Source organism: Thermobia domestica, chromosome 3 (assembly GCF_964235325.1).
Source record: "Thermobia domestica chromosome 3, izTheDome1.hap1.1, whole genome shotgun sequence".
Classification (NCBI taxonomy): Eukaryota; Metazoa; Arthropoda; class Insecta; order Zygentoma; family Lepismatidae; genus Thermobia; species Thermobia domestica.
In genome coordinates this window covers 351,184,075-351,197,381 of record NC_137456.1, presented here as the reverse complement: position 1 = coordinate 351,197,381, position 13,307 = coordinate 351,184,075, and the positions used below count along the sequence as shown (strand labels likewise).

Genomic DNA, 13,307 nt, shown 5'->3' with positions numbered 1-13,307 from the left:
ACTCTAACATTAGTTTCAGATACATAGAACTTGAAGATTTCTTTCAATCTGCCTTTTCTTAGTACAAGGACGTAGCAACAACACTGTATCTACATTAAGTAATCACAACCAGTACTGTTTCTCTTGAATCATATACATATGTATATATAAGATATTTTACCCAATTAGGGTAGCATTTGAAGATATCTTACAGCTTAATATACAAAGAAAGCTCAGTTCTGCTCATCTAGAGCATTACATCTAATTCTACACTGTAGCAACATTTCTTTAATATTGGACATTTTTTTTATTCACTACCAATGCACAATACTATAATATACAGTAAAACAGTGGCGACCCATGAACTAAAAACGTAACACTTGCACCCACAAAATACAGTATACATGAGGCGTTTCAGGTAATAAAAACAAAGACACCAGATGTGCTAAGTTTTTCTCTAATTATTCACGTTGCTGCTGTTGTTACATCTACACCACGTACAGTCAGTCCAGTCTCATAATACTGTGCAGGATAGTTGGTCTCGATCATTGACTGTTACTAGTTGTGATTGTATGGTTTGCTTTAAAAATACGAAATAAAAAACGCAACATTCAGTGAAAGAAGGGTGTGCATTTTTGTGGTGGGCGTCCGAACTGAATTCTTTAAAGGAAACTCGTGAAATTTCATAGCTTACTTGCGAAGAATACTATTTAGAATTTGATTATAAAATGGCGAGTAATGGGCTCTGTTCTCAGTGCTAAACGCAATGACTTCCTTCTGTTCATATTCTGCAAGAAAATATCTAGAAGTTAAGAACTACTTTGAGCAATTCCTGTAATATTATTTTGTTTGTAAAACAAATTACGATTTACTTAGTTGTTTGAACATGAAATGAAATCTTTAAGTTTTACGTCCCACGATTATGCCGGTTAGGCTAAAGGAAACGGTGATAAGAAATGAATGAGATGTGGGAAGAAACGGGAAGAACCGAGGAAACCCCGCATACGGTGTTTGTCCACTACAAAGCTCACTTGGCGCGAGCTGGGATCGAACCAAGGAACCCATGCAGCCCCACCGTTAGTTGTTTGTTAGTCTGAGTTCTGTTCAGCATAGTACTATACACGAGTGCTTCTAATGTACAACTATCAGAAGGCGTGTTTCTATGCAGAACAGGCGGAATAATTTTACGTGGGACATCCAGTGTATTTTGAAAATCAATCGTTTTTCCCGTAGAAAATATCTGTTACGGTACAAACTAAATTAAGATTCTTTTGATTGATATTATAAATACGCAAGTAAACCTATTCAACATCCACAATTGCACCTTATTACCTACGTTCTATAATATTCACAGATTATATCAATATGAACGTAACTAATGTACGTTGCCAAGGTAAACAGCGACATCTCACAGAAGGCATTATTTAGCATCCACAAACAGCTATCTTTATACAAAAGACCTCCACACTGCTCACAATAATAATCTTTGTTTATACACACCAGCCATATTTAAACAGTGGCTATGGCCAGGTAACTGACAAATGGAAAACTGTTTCTACACGACCAAAATTTATCTCAAAAACATTTTTAGTTGAATTTGCTCTTAGTACCCGATACGCCTCATATTTACACAACCATTTTTCAAAAAGGCAGTCAATAGATGAAAGTACTTTGCAGTGGTTCTTAACACTGCTCGACATATTTATGGAAGGGAAAGGACTGAAAACTATCACACTAAATATGAAGCAATAGAAAAAATACCATAAATATAAAATTGTTCATATTCACTACGGCCAAGAAGGAGAAATAACTCACAATCACATGGTGTTTAATGTTTCATCTCTCGTGTGCGATCTATCTTACTGCATTTAAAGCATTACGCTTACCCTAACACCCCAATCATAAACTAAACCAACTTTTCTTATAAGCAGAGGAATTTTCAAAAAAGCATTAGCAGTCATGTGGGAACTGTCAATACTCACTTACTATTGTCATTAAGAGACTTTGGGAGTGTTCTTTTGAATAATACCACTAGCAGTTATTGACCATTGAAAAGAAAGATGGTTTTGCTTGTGTTCAAACTATGCATTGCGTTTGCTATAAACAACTCGATATTTCTTATTCTCTTTCCTCAGAAAACACAATTATATTATAAAGAATGAAGGTTCATTTGCGAACAAACCACGAAAATAATTTCTAATCGTGATAGCGTAAACCTACAACCTTAAACATGGGCCGCCGCTGCTAGAGAGCACCTGAAAAATTATTCCAAAGGCAAATACGTAATTCGGGAAGTTACGATAAAGGTTGATATCAATGGAACTTTCCATCTACCTATCACTATCGTATAATCTGTTTACTCTTAAGCAATAAGAGCTATATCAAGAGCTATATCAAGAAGGAAATATTTACATAAGTCGATTTTTTTCACATTATTTACCTCTATAAGTATACGCTCTAATACTCAACAATCAAATAATTATAAAACAGACTTCATTTCTTGCTTGACGCAGGACTTAAACGCATCCCAGCCTTCATTCTTTGTGTATGACTGGAAAATAAGAAAGAAAAAATACATTTAGCTACTCATTGCCTTGAAGAGATATATGGTCTCCAAAAACCAAGGACTATACAACATAAATCATTAAGCGATAAGAAATTTTAGTAAAATACAGATATTTTTCATTAATGCAAAGCAACTGAGTCAACTTTGAGACTTATTTTCTCCTTTCCTTAAAAAAACAGAGCATTCACGAAGTATTTTATTAACTAGTTATTATTTTAGTGTTACAACATCTCGGAAACGAATATGCCGGTTTAGATTTCCTTACAGCAAATTAAAGTTCTTGAATTACATTAAAATTTATGTACGGTAACATGTTTTCGTAAATCTGATAGTTTCGTTGTAATTTGACAACAACACGAATTTTGATGCCGTAAAATGTACAAACTACCTCGCACTTCTTTAATTATCGCTTATATCAACAACAAAAAATTACTGAACATAATTTTTAGTTTGAGTTTAGAACTTTAATTTGACATAAGGGTGAAAGCAACGTGACGTACGTAACATGTTGACTTCCTTTTCTGACTTTCTTTGAGTGTAGCGGCCTTCATAATGAAGATATCGCTTTACTTCTTTTTGTATTGGACAAATAGGAAATACAGCTTTAAGGTGGTATAAAATACACATTAATCAATTACCAAAAACAAATTGCATAAATGTGCAAAACGTCGTGACGTACGCACAATGAAATGGACATTGAAGTTAGACATCGAGAAGAAAACGATAAATTCTGCTCTGCTGTTGCATGTGTATGCTCGAAGAAAATTGCGTGTATAGGTGACTACTGCTATGCTATTTCTGCATTGTAACCGGAGTTTTCGATGCATCGGTATCTTAGCAAAAAAAAAAAAATAAAACATAACTAGCGTGACGTACGCACATATTTCGTGACGTACGTAACAGCGTGCACTTTGACTAGAAGAAACAATTGTGGAGTGGAGACTCAAAATTGAAAGTTTCGAAGAGAGATCGATTGGAAAGCCACAGAACAAATATAAGTTACTGATATTTGTTAATGATAACGCACAGTCGTTTGGAAGTAGCAGACATCGCAAATTCAACATAGTATGAAAAATATTAAAATGTGAATACAGTGTGCATTTTAATTAGTAATGTTCAAGTCCTTCAGGTACTCGTGGGCAAAAGTGTAGTGATCTCGTTTCTCACGGGGTTTTGGAAGAACTTTCTGAATGTGATTTCGTTCCACAGAATCAAAGTCATCTACACGTGGTTGACAAAAGAATGTGTCTTTTCCCTGATCACTTACACGCATGTATTTCATTCGGTGCATTCCATCACTTTCGACAGCAGTTACGTGTCCCACTTGTTTTATGTCTCGGTCCGACTACATACACCACTGCAACATAACTTCCGATATTTATGTCAACATTTTGGGAGGGAAGCAATTTGTCTCTGACACTTTGCGAAATATTTTTCTCAGGCTCATCTCGATCTGAAGTATCACTTCCACTGGTGCTGTAAATTGAAATGTGCAATTGGTACTAGTTTTTCAAGATCGGCACTTATGTTTCATATATCACACAACAAACCTTTTAGCAGGAACAACGTATCTTGCGGACTTGATTGTTTTTAGTTGCCTTAAGTTCACGTCCATGAAGTGTGTAACAAAGGGAAAGTCGTAGTTGGCTATGTCTTAATGCAATATAAAAAGGTATTCAATTTGCTGGGTATTTTTGAGAGCGACGGAATGGAAATCACTAGCGTCTTTCATTATTATTTTACCTTGAAGAACACGGAACCAAACTTCTCTTTTCATCTTTGCTCCAACTCCATCATGTGCCCATCTTCCATGATAGCTTTCGTGAAAGTTCCACTCTGTTGGTACAATTTCATTTAGTAGCTTTAGATAGACAATGGATTTCCGGTTCTTAAAATGTTGGCTCGCTCTGTCTGTCCACAGGTGTATTTTTTAATGGGCAATTCCAGCAAAATCTTAAATCATTGAAGATGGATACTTGGAAAGTATCATGGTGTTTCGTGTCAGATATTACTCAGTAACTTCGCTCTCCATTGTTGAGGTATGCTACTGTGATGTAAACAATGACAGTAGGATCGGCTGCGTTTGACCAGCCATAACTTCGTATTGATGCTTAATTGCGTAATTTTCTGCAAAGTCTGTCTTCAAAACCACTTCATCTATATTTTCATTTCTTCTTTGAAGGTGCTCAGCTCCTGGTTTTGTCTTCTTATGTTGTATAGTGACACCGATACACTAGTAACTGATTTTCCATTTCTGTCACATGTTGAAAGTCAAAATGAACAATTTCTAGGGTGTCTCTCTTCTACTGATAAACTTCAACCTACTCCTCACGATCTTCCGGTTCACACAACAGACCTTGGATGTATGTTTTATGTTCGTACATGCCATGCACTTATCCTTCATACATATCTCACTCTCTGTATCGCATACACTTCCCTCAACAAGCACGTTCTTTGTCATTGGTAGCTGGTTCCAACTCACTTTGGCGCCAATCATTTTTTGAATGTTCTCACAGTATGGACAAGCAAGACAAGTGATCCTACCTATATACAGTAATGCATTCTTTGGGGCAAAGGTTTAGGAAACTAGTTTAACTCATAGGTATATTTTTGCAAATTCGGTAATGAAGAGCTTATGTGTCTCGCTGATGTAAAAATCATGAGTCTCGTTTGCATCTTTCCTTTTCCCCATCATTGCTGTACATGAAAACGGTATCCTTTTCCCAGGGAGCATTCGGAATATATTGTCACTCTTGTAGAAATTAATTACGGTTGCGTTTGCGTTGCTTCTTAGTACGATGATTTTACATTGCTGTGTTTTCTTTTGTGCCACGCCAAACTGCTCCACTATTTTTTAACCACTCTGAGTTTTCTTCTAGGGCTACTGGGGAGGGTTTTTCTCACTCTTTGCACTGCTTTTGCTAACGATGCAGCATTCTGATAGCCCATACTCGATCCAGATAGGACAGATTCTTCTCGTTTCGTTTCGCTGCGGACTTCTGCATGCGTATTTTTGTCTGTCGACGCACTTTATGCCTTTGATGCTGACATTGTCTTTCGGTACTGCTGCATTCTATGCTTTTCTTTCTCACGATTTGCTGCTGTTTCTTCTTCACTTAACTTCTCTAGCGTTTTCCGTTGTGGACTTCTGGAGCTAACTGGTGCCATATTTATATATGGAAGTTGCAGAAAAGAAATGGCAATTGTGCACTTTAACACACACCATAACTGAAATCAACGCTAAGACAATCCTGTCTCTAATGAACACGCAGCAGTCGATGTAGTGCTGCCATTTGTACTAACAATACTACTCGATTCAGGAACAATTAATATATATTGTTTCCACTGCTAAGGAAGGCTAGTATCAGGCATGACTAGACATTATTTGCCGTGACGTACGTAACAAATACCGTTATGTTACGTACGTCACGCATTCAGTTAGTTGGTCACGTACTTTATTGGCTAACCAGATGTCACAAACGTTTGTGGTAAATTCCTACCGTTAGAAGGTATGATCTATTTGAACAATTTAACGAATGAAAGTTGTCCATGTGCTTTTCATTGTACAGGATAAACTTAACCCCCTTTTCCGTGACGTACGTAACATAACACCACGGGTCTTCTCGATTTCACTGCTACTAGCGATACCTACCCACATAGAGCTGACAATTTCTGTTTTGGCCTGGAAGGTAACGTTCCATAGACGACATTTCTATGAAGAATGGTGAAAGTATTGCACAGATGCTCAGTGGAACAACTAAACTATGCACTTCCCTTTCATTTCACAACAGCACATTAATACACTTTCTGTTACAAAGAAGCTGATTACTTTATAATAAACAGCAATTTCATAACAAGTTCTGCAAACCATGTAACTACACTTCATTCTCTTTCTATTGATGTATAGCATATTATGGTGGAAGCATTATGGTTTTTGCCCTTCAATGTCCTGAATTGTTTGCTTTTACCCATAAACAGAATTAAAATCGACTGAGCGGTTCTCAAGATAACATGTGTTAAGTAGTTTAAAATGATGGCCATATTGATGACGTTACCACACGTATCCTAAAGGCTCGAAAGAGTGACACCATCGTAAGTATTCATCAGAAACATGAGAATAATCGAATGTTGCAAATGGTATATTTTAATCATCAACCTGTATACAAAGACGATTTGTCTTAAACTGCTCTTCTACTATCCTGGGACAGAGCTTCACCTTCACTTGGACATAAAGAACTACTGCTTATGCCAATGGTAGAAAATGCCCATTGGTTACATTTCTAATTGCTTTTTATATTTCTAATTATTTTTATATTATATTGATTTTTATTAAGATGCTAAATTTAATAGTAGAATTTTAAAATACATCTGCCCATGGCGTCCCGAGAAAAACCTTTGCTTAAATTCATTTCTAATTGCACATTTTATACTAATTTGAGAGCACTGAACCCAATGGAACTCTTTTCAAAGACACACATCCTGGGATTCCTACAAAAGTGATGTCAAATTTGGAATACGAATAAATATAAATATTCCAAGTTTGAGGTAATTTTTCTCGTCACTTCATATTTGAAAATAGTTCCAGTAAATTCAGGTTCCTCAAATTAGCATGAAAAGCGAAATTAAAAATGCATCGAAGCGTGGACACTTTTTGGCGTAAGCGATATCTCCAAGAACCCCATTTTTTAAAAAAAAAATTCCATGGAAGAATGTGTTTAAAAATAGTTCCACTCGATTCAGTATCCTGAAGTTAGTATAAAGATCGCAATTAGAGATGTATCCAAGAGTAGTCACTTTCACTATTAGCATAAGCGGTAATTGAAAGACTCCAACTTTGAGGTTATTTTTCTTCTGACCCCATGGACGAATATGTTCAATGTTAGCTGTATTGGATTCAAAGTTCTCAAAGTAATAGAAAAAGTACAATTAAAAATTTATCCAAGCGTGGAAAATTTCTAACATTGGCATTAGCGTTAGTTCTTTCTTGGAACTTATAGAAATTTTCCTTCAAAGAAGACATATCTGTAGCTATCCTAATGAAGTACTGATTTTGAAGAAAGAACAATAACTTAGAAATTTAAGCGATAATATAGGTAATATAGACCGACATAGGCAAAATTAGTGAAATGAAATTTGCTGCAATTGAAGCAAAGACTTACCAAATGAATTACAACACTTACACTTTCATTATGTCTCTAGCATTTAGAAACAGGCATTATGCCTAAAATCCGATCTCTTGTTATAACTAAAAATCGGTTATCTACTCAACATTGATTATATTCTATTAAATTTTATGAAGCATTATTCTTATACATAATTATATGTACTGTTGTATTGAGTACCTGCACTACTATACAGGGTGTTAATGAACTATACCGACAAACTGTAAGAGGTGATTTCTCGCATCAAAATAAGAGAAAAAGTCCATATGAACCTATGGCGAAGAGTGCATAGTTTCAGACCTAGGGCTGTCTAAAATCGCGAAAAAGCTAAATTTCAAGAGGTCCTATTTCGAATTCCAGAAACTGTGGATGGTGGTCCTTATCAGCGTAAAAGAAGTCACGCATACGCAATCCAAAAACGCATATTTCATGAATTTTCAATAGGTGTACAGGGCGTTCCCTACAGGATGTAATTCTCAGATATGTTCTCAATAGAGTTTTCAGATATACACTGATTTCAAAGAGGGTCCCAAGTACGCAGGAGGTAAACCTTGAAAACGATGGACATCCAGTGTTTCGGAGGGAAATCGGAAGTGTTAGGAACCGGCAGCTCCATGTTTTTTTGTGTTCAGAATAACGTGTGATGCGATGTATTTAGTCACGGTATATTTCACGTTTTCTTTTACTTATAAGCGTAAAAGAAAACATCACAGCATGCGTTTTCCCGAGTACGAGAGATCGTGCTGCTGCTGATCCTTAACACTTCCGACATCGGGCCAAAGAATTCCGTGTTCACTGCTATCAAGACTTATCATTTGCCTACTTTGGACCAATCTTAAAGTCATAGCATATCTCAAAATTCAGTTGATGGCATGTCTGGGAATTTCACCTTGCACGGAATACTCTGTGCATCCATTAAACATTAATGAAATGTGAAGCTTTGGACTGTATATGCATGACTTCCTTTACGCTGATAAGGACCACCATTCACAGTTTCTCGAATTCGAAATAGGGCCTCTTGAAATTTGGCCTTTTCGCGATTTTGAACAGCATTAGCTCTGAAACTATGCACTTTTTCCCACAGGACCATATGAACTTTTTCTCTTATTTTGCTGTGAGGAATCATCATCTACAGTTTATCGGTTTAGTTCATTAACACCCTGTACACACACACACATACATACATACATACATACATACATACATACATACATACATACATACATACATACATACATACATACACACACACACACACACACACACACACACACACACACACACACACACACACACACACACACACACACACACACACACACACACACACACACACACACACACACACACACACACACACACACACACACACACACACACACACACACACACACACACACACACACACACACACACACACACACACACACACACACACACACACACACACACACACACACACACACACACACACACACACAAAAAGCTTTGCGTTTGTTTCCCCGTTCTATCATGAGGCTTTAAGAGTGATTGTTATCACTGTTGAAAATAAAACGTACCTTAAATCCTCGATGCAGCCTATCCTTCATAATGGCAATAAATTCCCTGTAACTTAGCTGACCATCTCCATCTTCATCAAAAATCTGGAATACTGTGTGGACCAAATGACGACTCAGGCTAGTCCCTGTGCAGATCTTCACTGCGCGATGAAACTCCTCTGGATTTTCAGGAAAACAAGCATGTACTATTATTAGGAGGAATCATCTTAAATTGTATGGTGGACAGTCTGGTTATACAAAATGGTAAATTAGTTTCCTTTCAAGAGCAGAATAATCACAGCATGTGTACTGTAAAAAATATACTGGCACTTAGCTTTCAAGACTGCAGCTCTCGTCATCAGAATGTCGAAAGTTGAGAAAGGAACAGTTATCAATATTGAATTTGGTTGTATATAACAGACGACTGATATTTTTAATGTTTTAAATTAAATATAATTAATGTATATTCTTTTCCTTTCTCAAATGAACTTTACAATCTGATAACGAGATATTTAGCCTTGAAAGCTAAATGACAGCGTGTTCTGTTCATAACTATCATGTCAGTACCTTTTATTCTGATTCACAAATTACTTACCACAAAATAGCAGACACAAAAGAAAGAAAATTACAATCTTTTGCTAAACAGACATAGGGAAATGAACAAGAAATAAAAGAAAAGTAGATGAGTGAAATCCAGTTAAAGTTTTTAGGGTTTAGGAGAGACAACAGAAGTCACGACATGGGTTATTAAGTACAGAATACACAGGAATAAAACTATATAATAAGTTGTCAGATTCTATCACACAAATGTCAAATTCTCTATTTAAGAAAGAAGTTAAATTATTATTAGAAAATCACCTATTCTATAGCATAGAGGAATATCTTCAATCAAATCTTTTTGCGAGATTAAAATTTATTTATTTCTTGTGAAAATATGCATTACAAGCACAAATTATTATTTTCTTATTTTAAAAAATACGTCACTATTTTAATACGAGGTGGCGCAGAGAAAGAGGAAATTTTAAACCTAGGACTAGCAACACTGTAGCCCCAGCATTTGCTTGAGACCGATGCGATATCACTGAGGAAGCTTTGCCATTTACTAATAATGGAGCACTGGAGTGGTACGAAATATATGTTTGTGGAAGATGGATCACTTCATGTAGTGGTGATATTTCGTGACCTCCGAAATTCCCTGAACTTAGAAGTCTGCGATTTCTTTCTGAGGAATACTGTAGAGACATCTCAAAAGCAAAGCGTACATCACACGATTTGTAGTCAATGCTGACTGAAGATGAAACCACTTTTTTTGAAACACGATACACCTAGCACCTAAATATATGTTTCAGAATTTTACGGTGTTCACGCAATAATTTTTATGGAGAGAGTTTGGCTACGAGCATATAAATTGAAGCACTCACAAACTACCTCTATAAAAATTGTTGTGGAAGTACCGCAGGATTCTGAAACTTGGATATTTGGATAGAGCACATACTAGTTCCTAAGTGAAGTCTTGACCCGACTACGGTAGGTCCCATAGTTTTGGAGTTATGTACCTTTAAAGTTCATTTTTTCATGTTTTCGGCAGCCTATAACTCCGAAAGGAAGCATTTATGCACCCAGGTTGGTCTATACTTTTTGTCTTATCTTGGTATCAGGAATCACCTCCCAAATGTCGGTGTTGTTTTGAAACACCCTATATTGAGTGACATTCCCACAAGGCCAATGCTTCTACCTACAAAATTTTATTTCCTTAGTGCTTCTATTATCGACCTGCAGTAAAGTGTGCATTACTTTTTGACCGATCTTTGATCATAATATCTATTCTGTGATAGGGATATAAACTTACGAGCTATAATAAATATAACAGTAATACAATACACGCACGTAATATCAACACCGGCAAAACCTTCTATAATTATTACCATATAGCATTTTAATTTAGAGTACTTACATTTCCAACGAATAATTAAGATATGAATATTACCTTGAGAAATGGGATGATCAGCCAATGTGTACATCCTCATGGCAATGGCAAAGTCTTCTAAGTTGTTCAAGAACTGGCAGAAAACTCGGAATTCATCGAAGGTAATGCCTTTTTCCTCTTTAATACGATCTAACAAACGATCCAAATACATGTCATACCTGCAGAGAGAAAGAGAGAAAAACGTAAACCTGTTAATTACACATTTTCCCACACTTATGATATATATCTGATGTTATAATTAAGGATGCCTCATTGAGATCGTTGCTGAATGACATATGCAGCATTTGCGATGTTAAAGAGTTTATGAATTTTAGTTTAGAGCTGCGAAGTTTTTAATGTTGAGTGTCAGACTGCGGATCTTTTCAACATGAAGTCAATAAATGTAATGCGCAGGCATGATGACTGAATTGGTAGAGGCACTGTCGAATTCTAGGTCATATGAATTCGTGGTGGACAACATCGTGTCGGTAGGTTTTCTCCGCGTCCTCTCATTTCCTCCTACATTCTCATTCTATCGATTCTTTCAGAATCATTCATTTTATTAACCCTTTAGAGACGGGTGTGGCATACGAACAAACAGGCGATCGTTCCGTTAAGGATGAGTTTGGTATATAAACACAAAATCTGAACAGAAAATGAGTGTGGTATATAGACAAAATCTGAACGGAAATGACGGTGTGGTATATAGACAAACCTGGACAGAGATGACGAGTGTGGTATATAATCTGGACGGAAAGGATGGGTATGGTATATAAACAGGAAAACCAGATGGAGGAGACGGGTGTACTTTATAAGCCTCAATTGCGTTTATCTTGTCAAATATGCAATTCAATACGCAATCATAAGCTTGGATGGTTTTTAGGGCGTAGATTGTTTTGCGTCTCTAAAGAAAGACTGATAGTCGTCTCTAAAGGGTTAATGATCCGTCTATGGATTTCATTTCAGCTTTAATTTTTATGGAGAATGAGATTCCAAAAAGTAAATTTAATTGGATGCAGTCCACGTAAAGAACGTTACTTCTTCATTGGTCTTAGAAACACTCTGTATGCATCATGATTTTCCCTTTATCCCTATTTATTTACATATTGATGCTCCTTATAGAACCAGATGAAGGGAGGGTTTGAAACGTTTGTACAAAATAGAAAGTTTCTTTCTCAGCAGAAGGACTTACACTTTCAATTTGTAAATTCTTGTACTTCACTTACGACAAAGAGCTTTGTCGAAGATCTGATTAGAATTAGGAATTAGTTTTCTGGGCTTTCGGCATCTATGGTCCTGTTAGCCCGTCATTTATGAGGGATGACGTCTCTCGATGATCACACTATCTGAGGAAAGGGAAAAAGGAAACGGCCTGGGGTCTGTACGTTAGGTACCATCCCAGCATTTGCCTGGTGTGAATGAGGAAAACCCAGAAAAACCTCACTCATGGTGGCTGGCCTGAAAAACCTTTTACACTTTTCTAACATAGTGCCGTCACCGGAAATCGAATCCGGAACCGCTCGCACCAAAGAAGAGACTATACGCTACGCGAGGCCACTGTCGAAGATCTGAGGAAATGTAAATATTGGTGTACAGATAAGAAACGGATTTACAAACGCGAATCAACGTTTTATTAACTACAACGGATTACCTACCTACTAGTGTTCCTCAGCCATTTTTTCTTCCTATCTTTCGAGTGTTATATTCGGACACTTTTCCTCACGTACACACAGTAGCTTCAGCCCTTCTCCCCAATATGATCTTCACATAATTTTTGCGAACATAACATTATGAAAATAGATTTAAGCAATTGTATGTCCCTGAGGAAGTGTGTTCGAGTGTAACAATCGAAATAAAGAAAAACTGGCTAAGGAACATTATAATTTGTTCCATACACTTGGTAAGTAATTTTATTAACTATTGATTGGGGTAAGGATGGTTTTCAGATTTTAACCATTCAGTCTTTACTGTGCAAAAGATACTTCTTTCTTCTCTATGGCGTTTCTCTGTTACCAATTGAAGTACAGCTACTGCTTTTATGTTCGTTTCCAGTAATTCTTTTTCCCAGTCCTTAGTCACTCAACTAATAAAGAGTA

General features: G+C 36.5%; 1 protein-coding gene across 2 annotated transcripts in view; it reads right to left on the bottom strand.

The window, feature by feature from the left end:
* Positions 1-1,029: 1,029 nt before the first annotated feature.
* MICU3 (Mitochondrial calcium uptake 3) overlaps positions 1,030-13,307 on the bottom strand; it is a 330,518-nt gene continuing 318,240 nt past the window's right edge. For both annotated transcript variants that reach the window (XM_081752946.1, XM_081752947.1), the window contains 3 exons: positions 11,233-11,390; positions 9,267-9,424; positions 1,030-2,530 (listed from right to left, as the gene is read on the bottom strand). In XM_081752946.1, the coding sequence (XP_081609072.1) occupies positions 2,459-2,530; positions 9,267-9,424; positions 11,233-11,390 (388 nt within the window). In that variant the 3' untranslated portion in view covers positions 1,030-2,458. The remainder of the gene's footprint in view (positions 2,531-9,266; positions 9,425-11,232; positions 11,391-13,307) is intronic.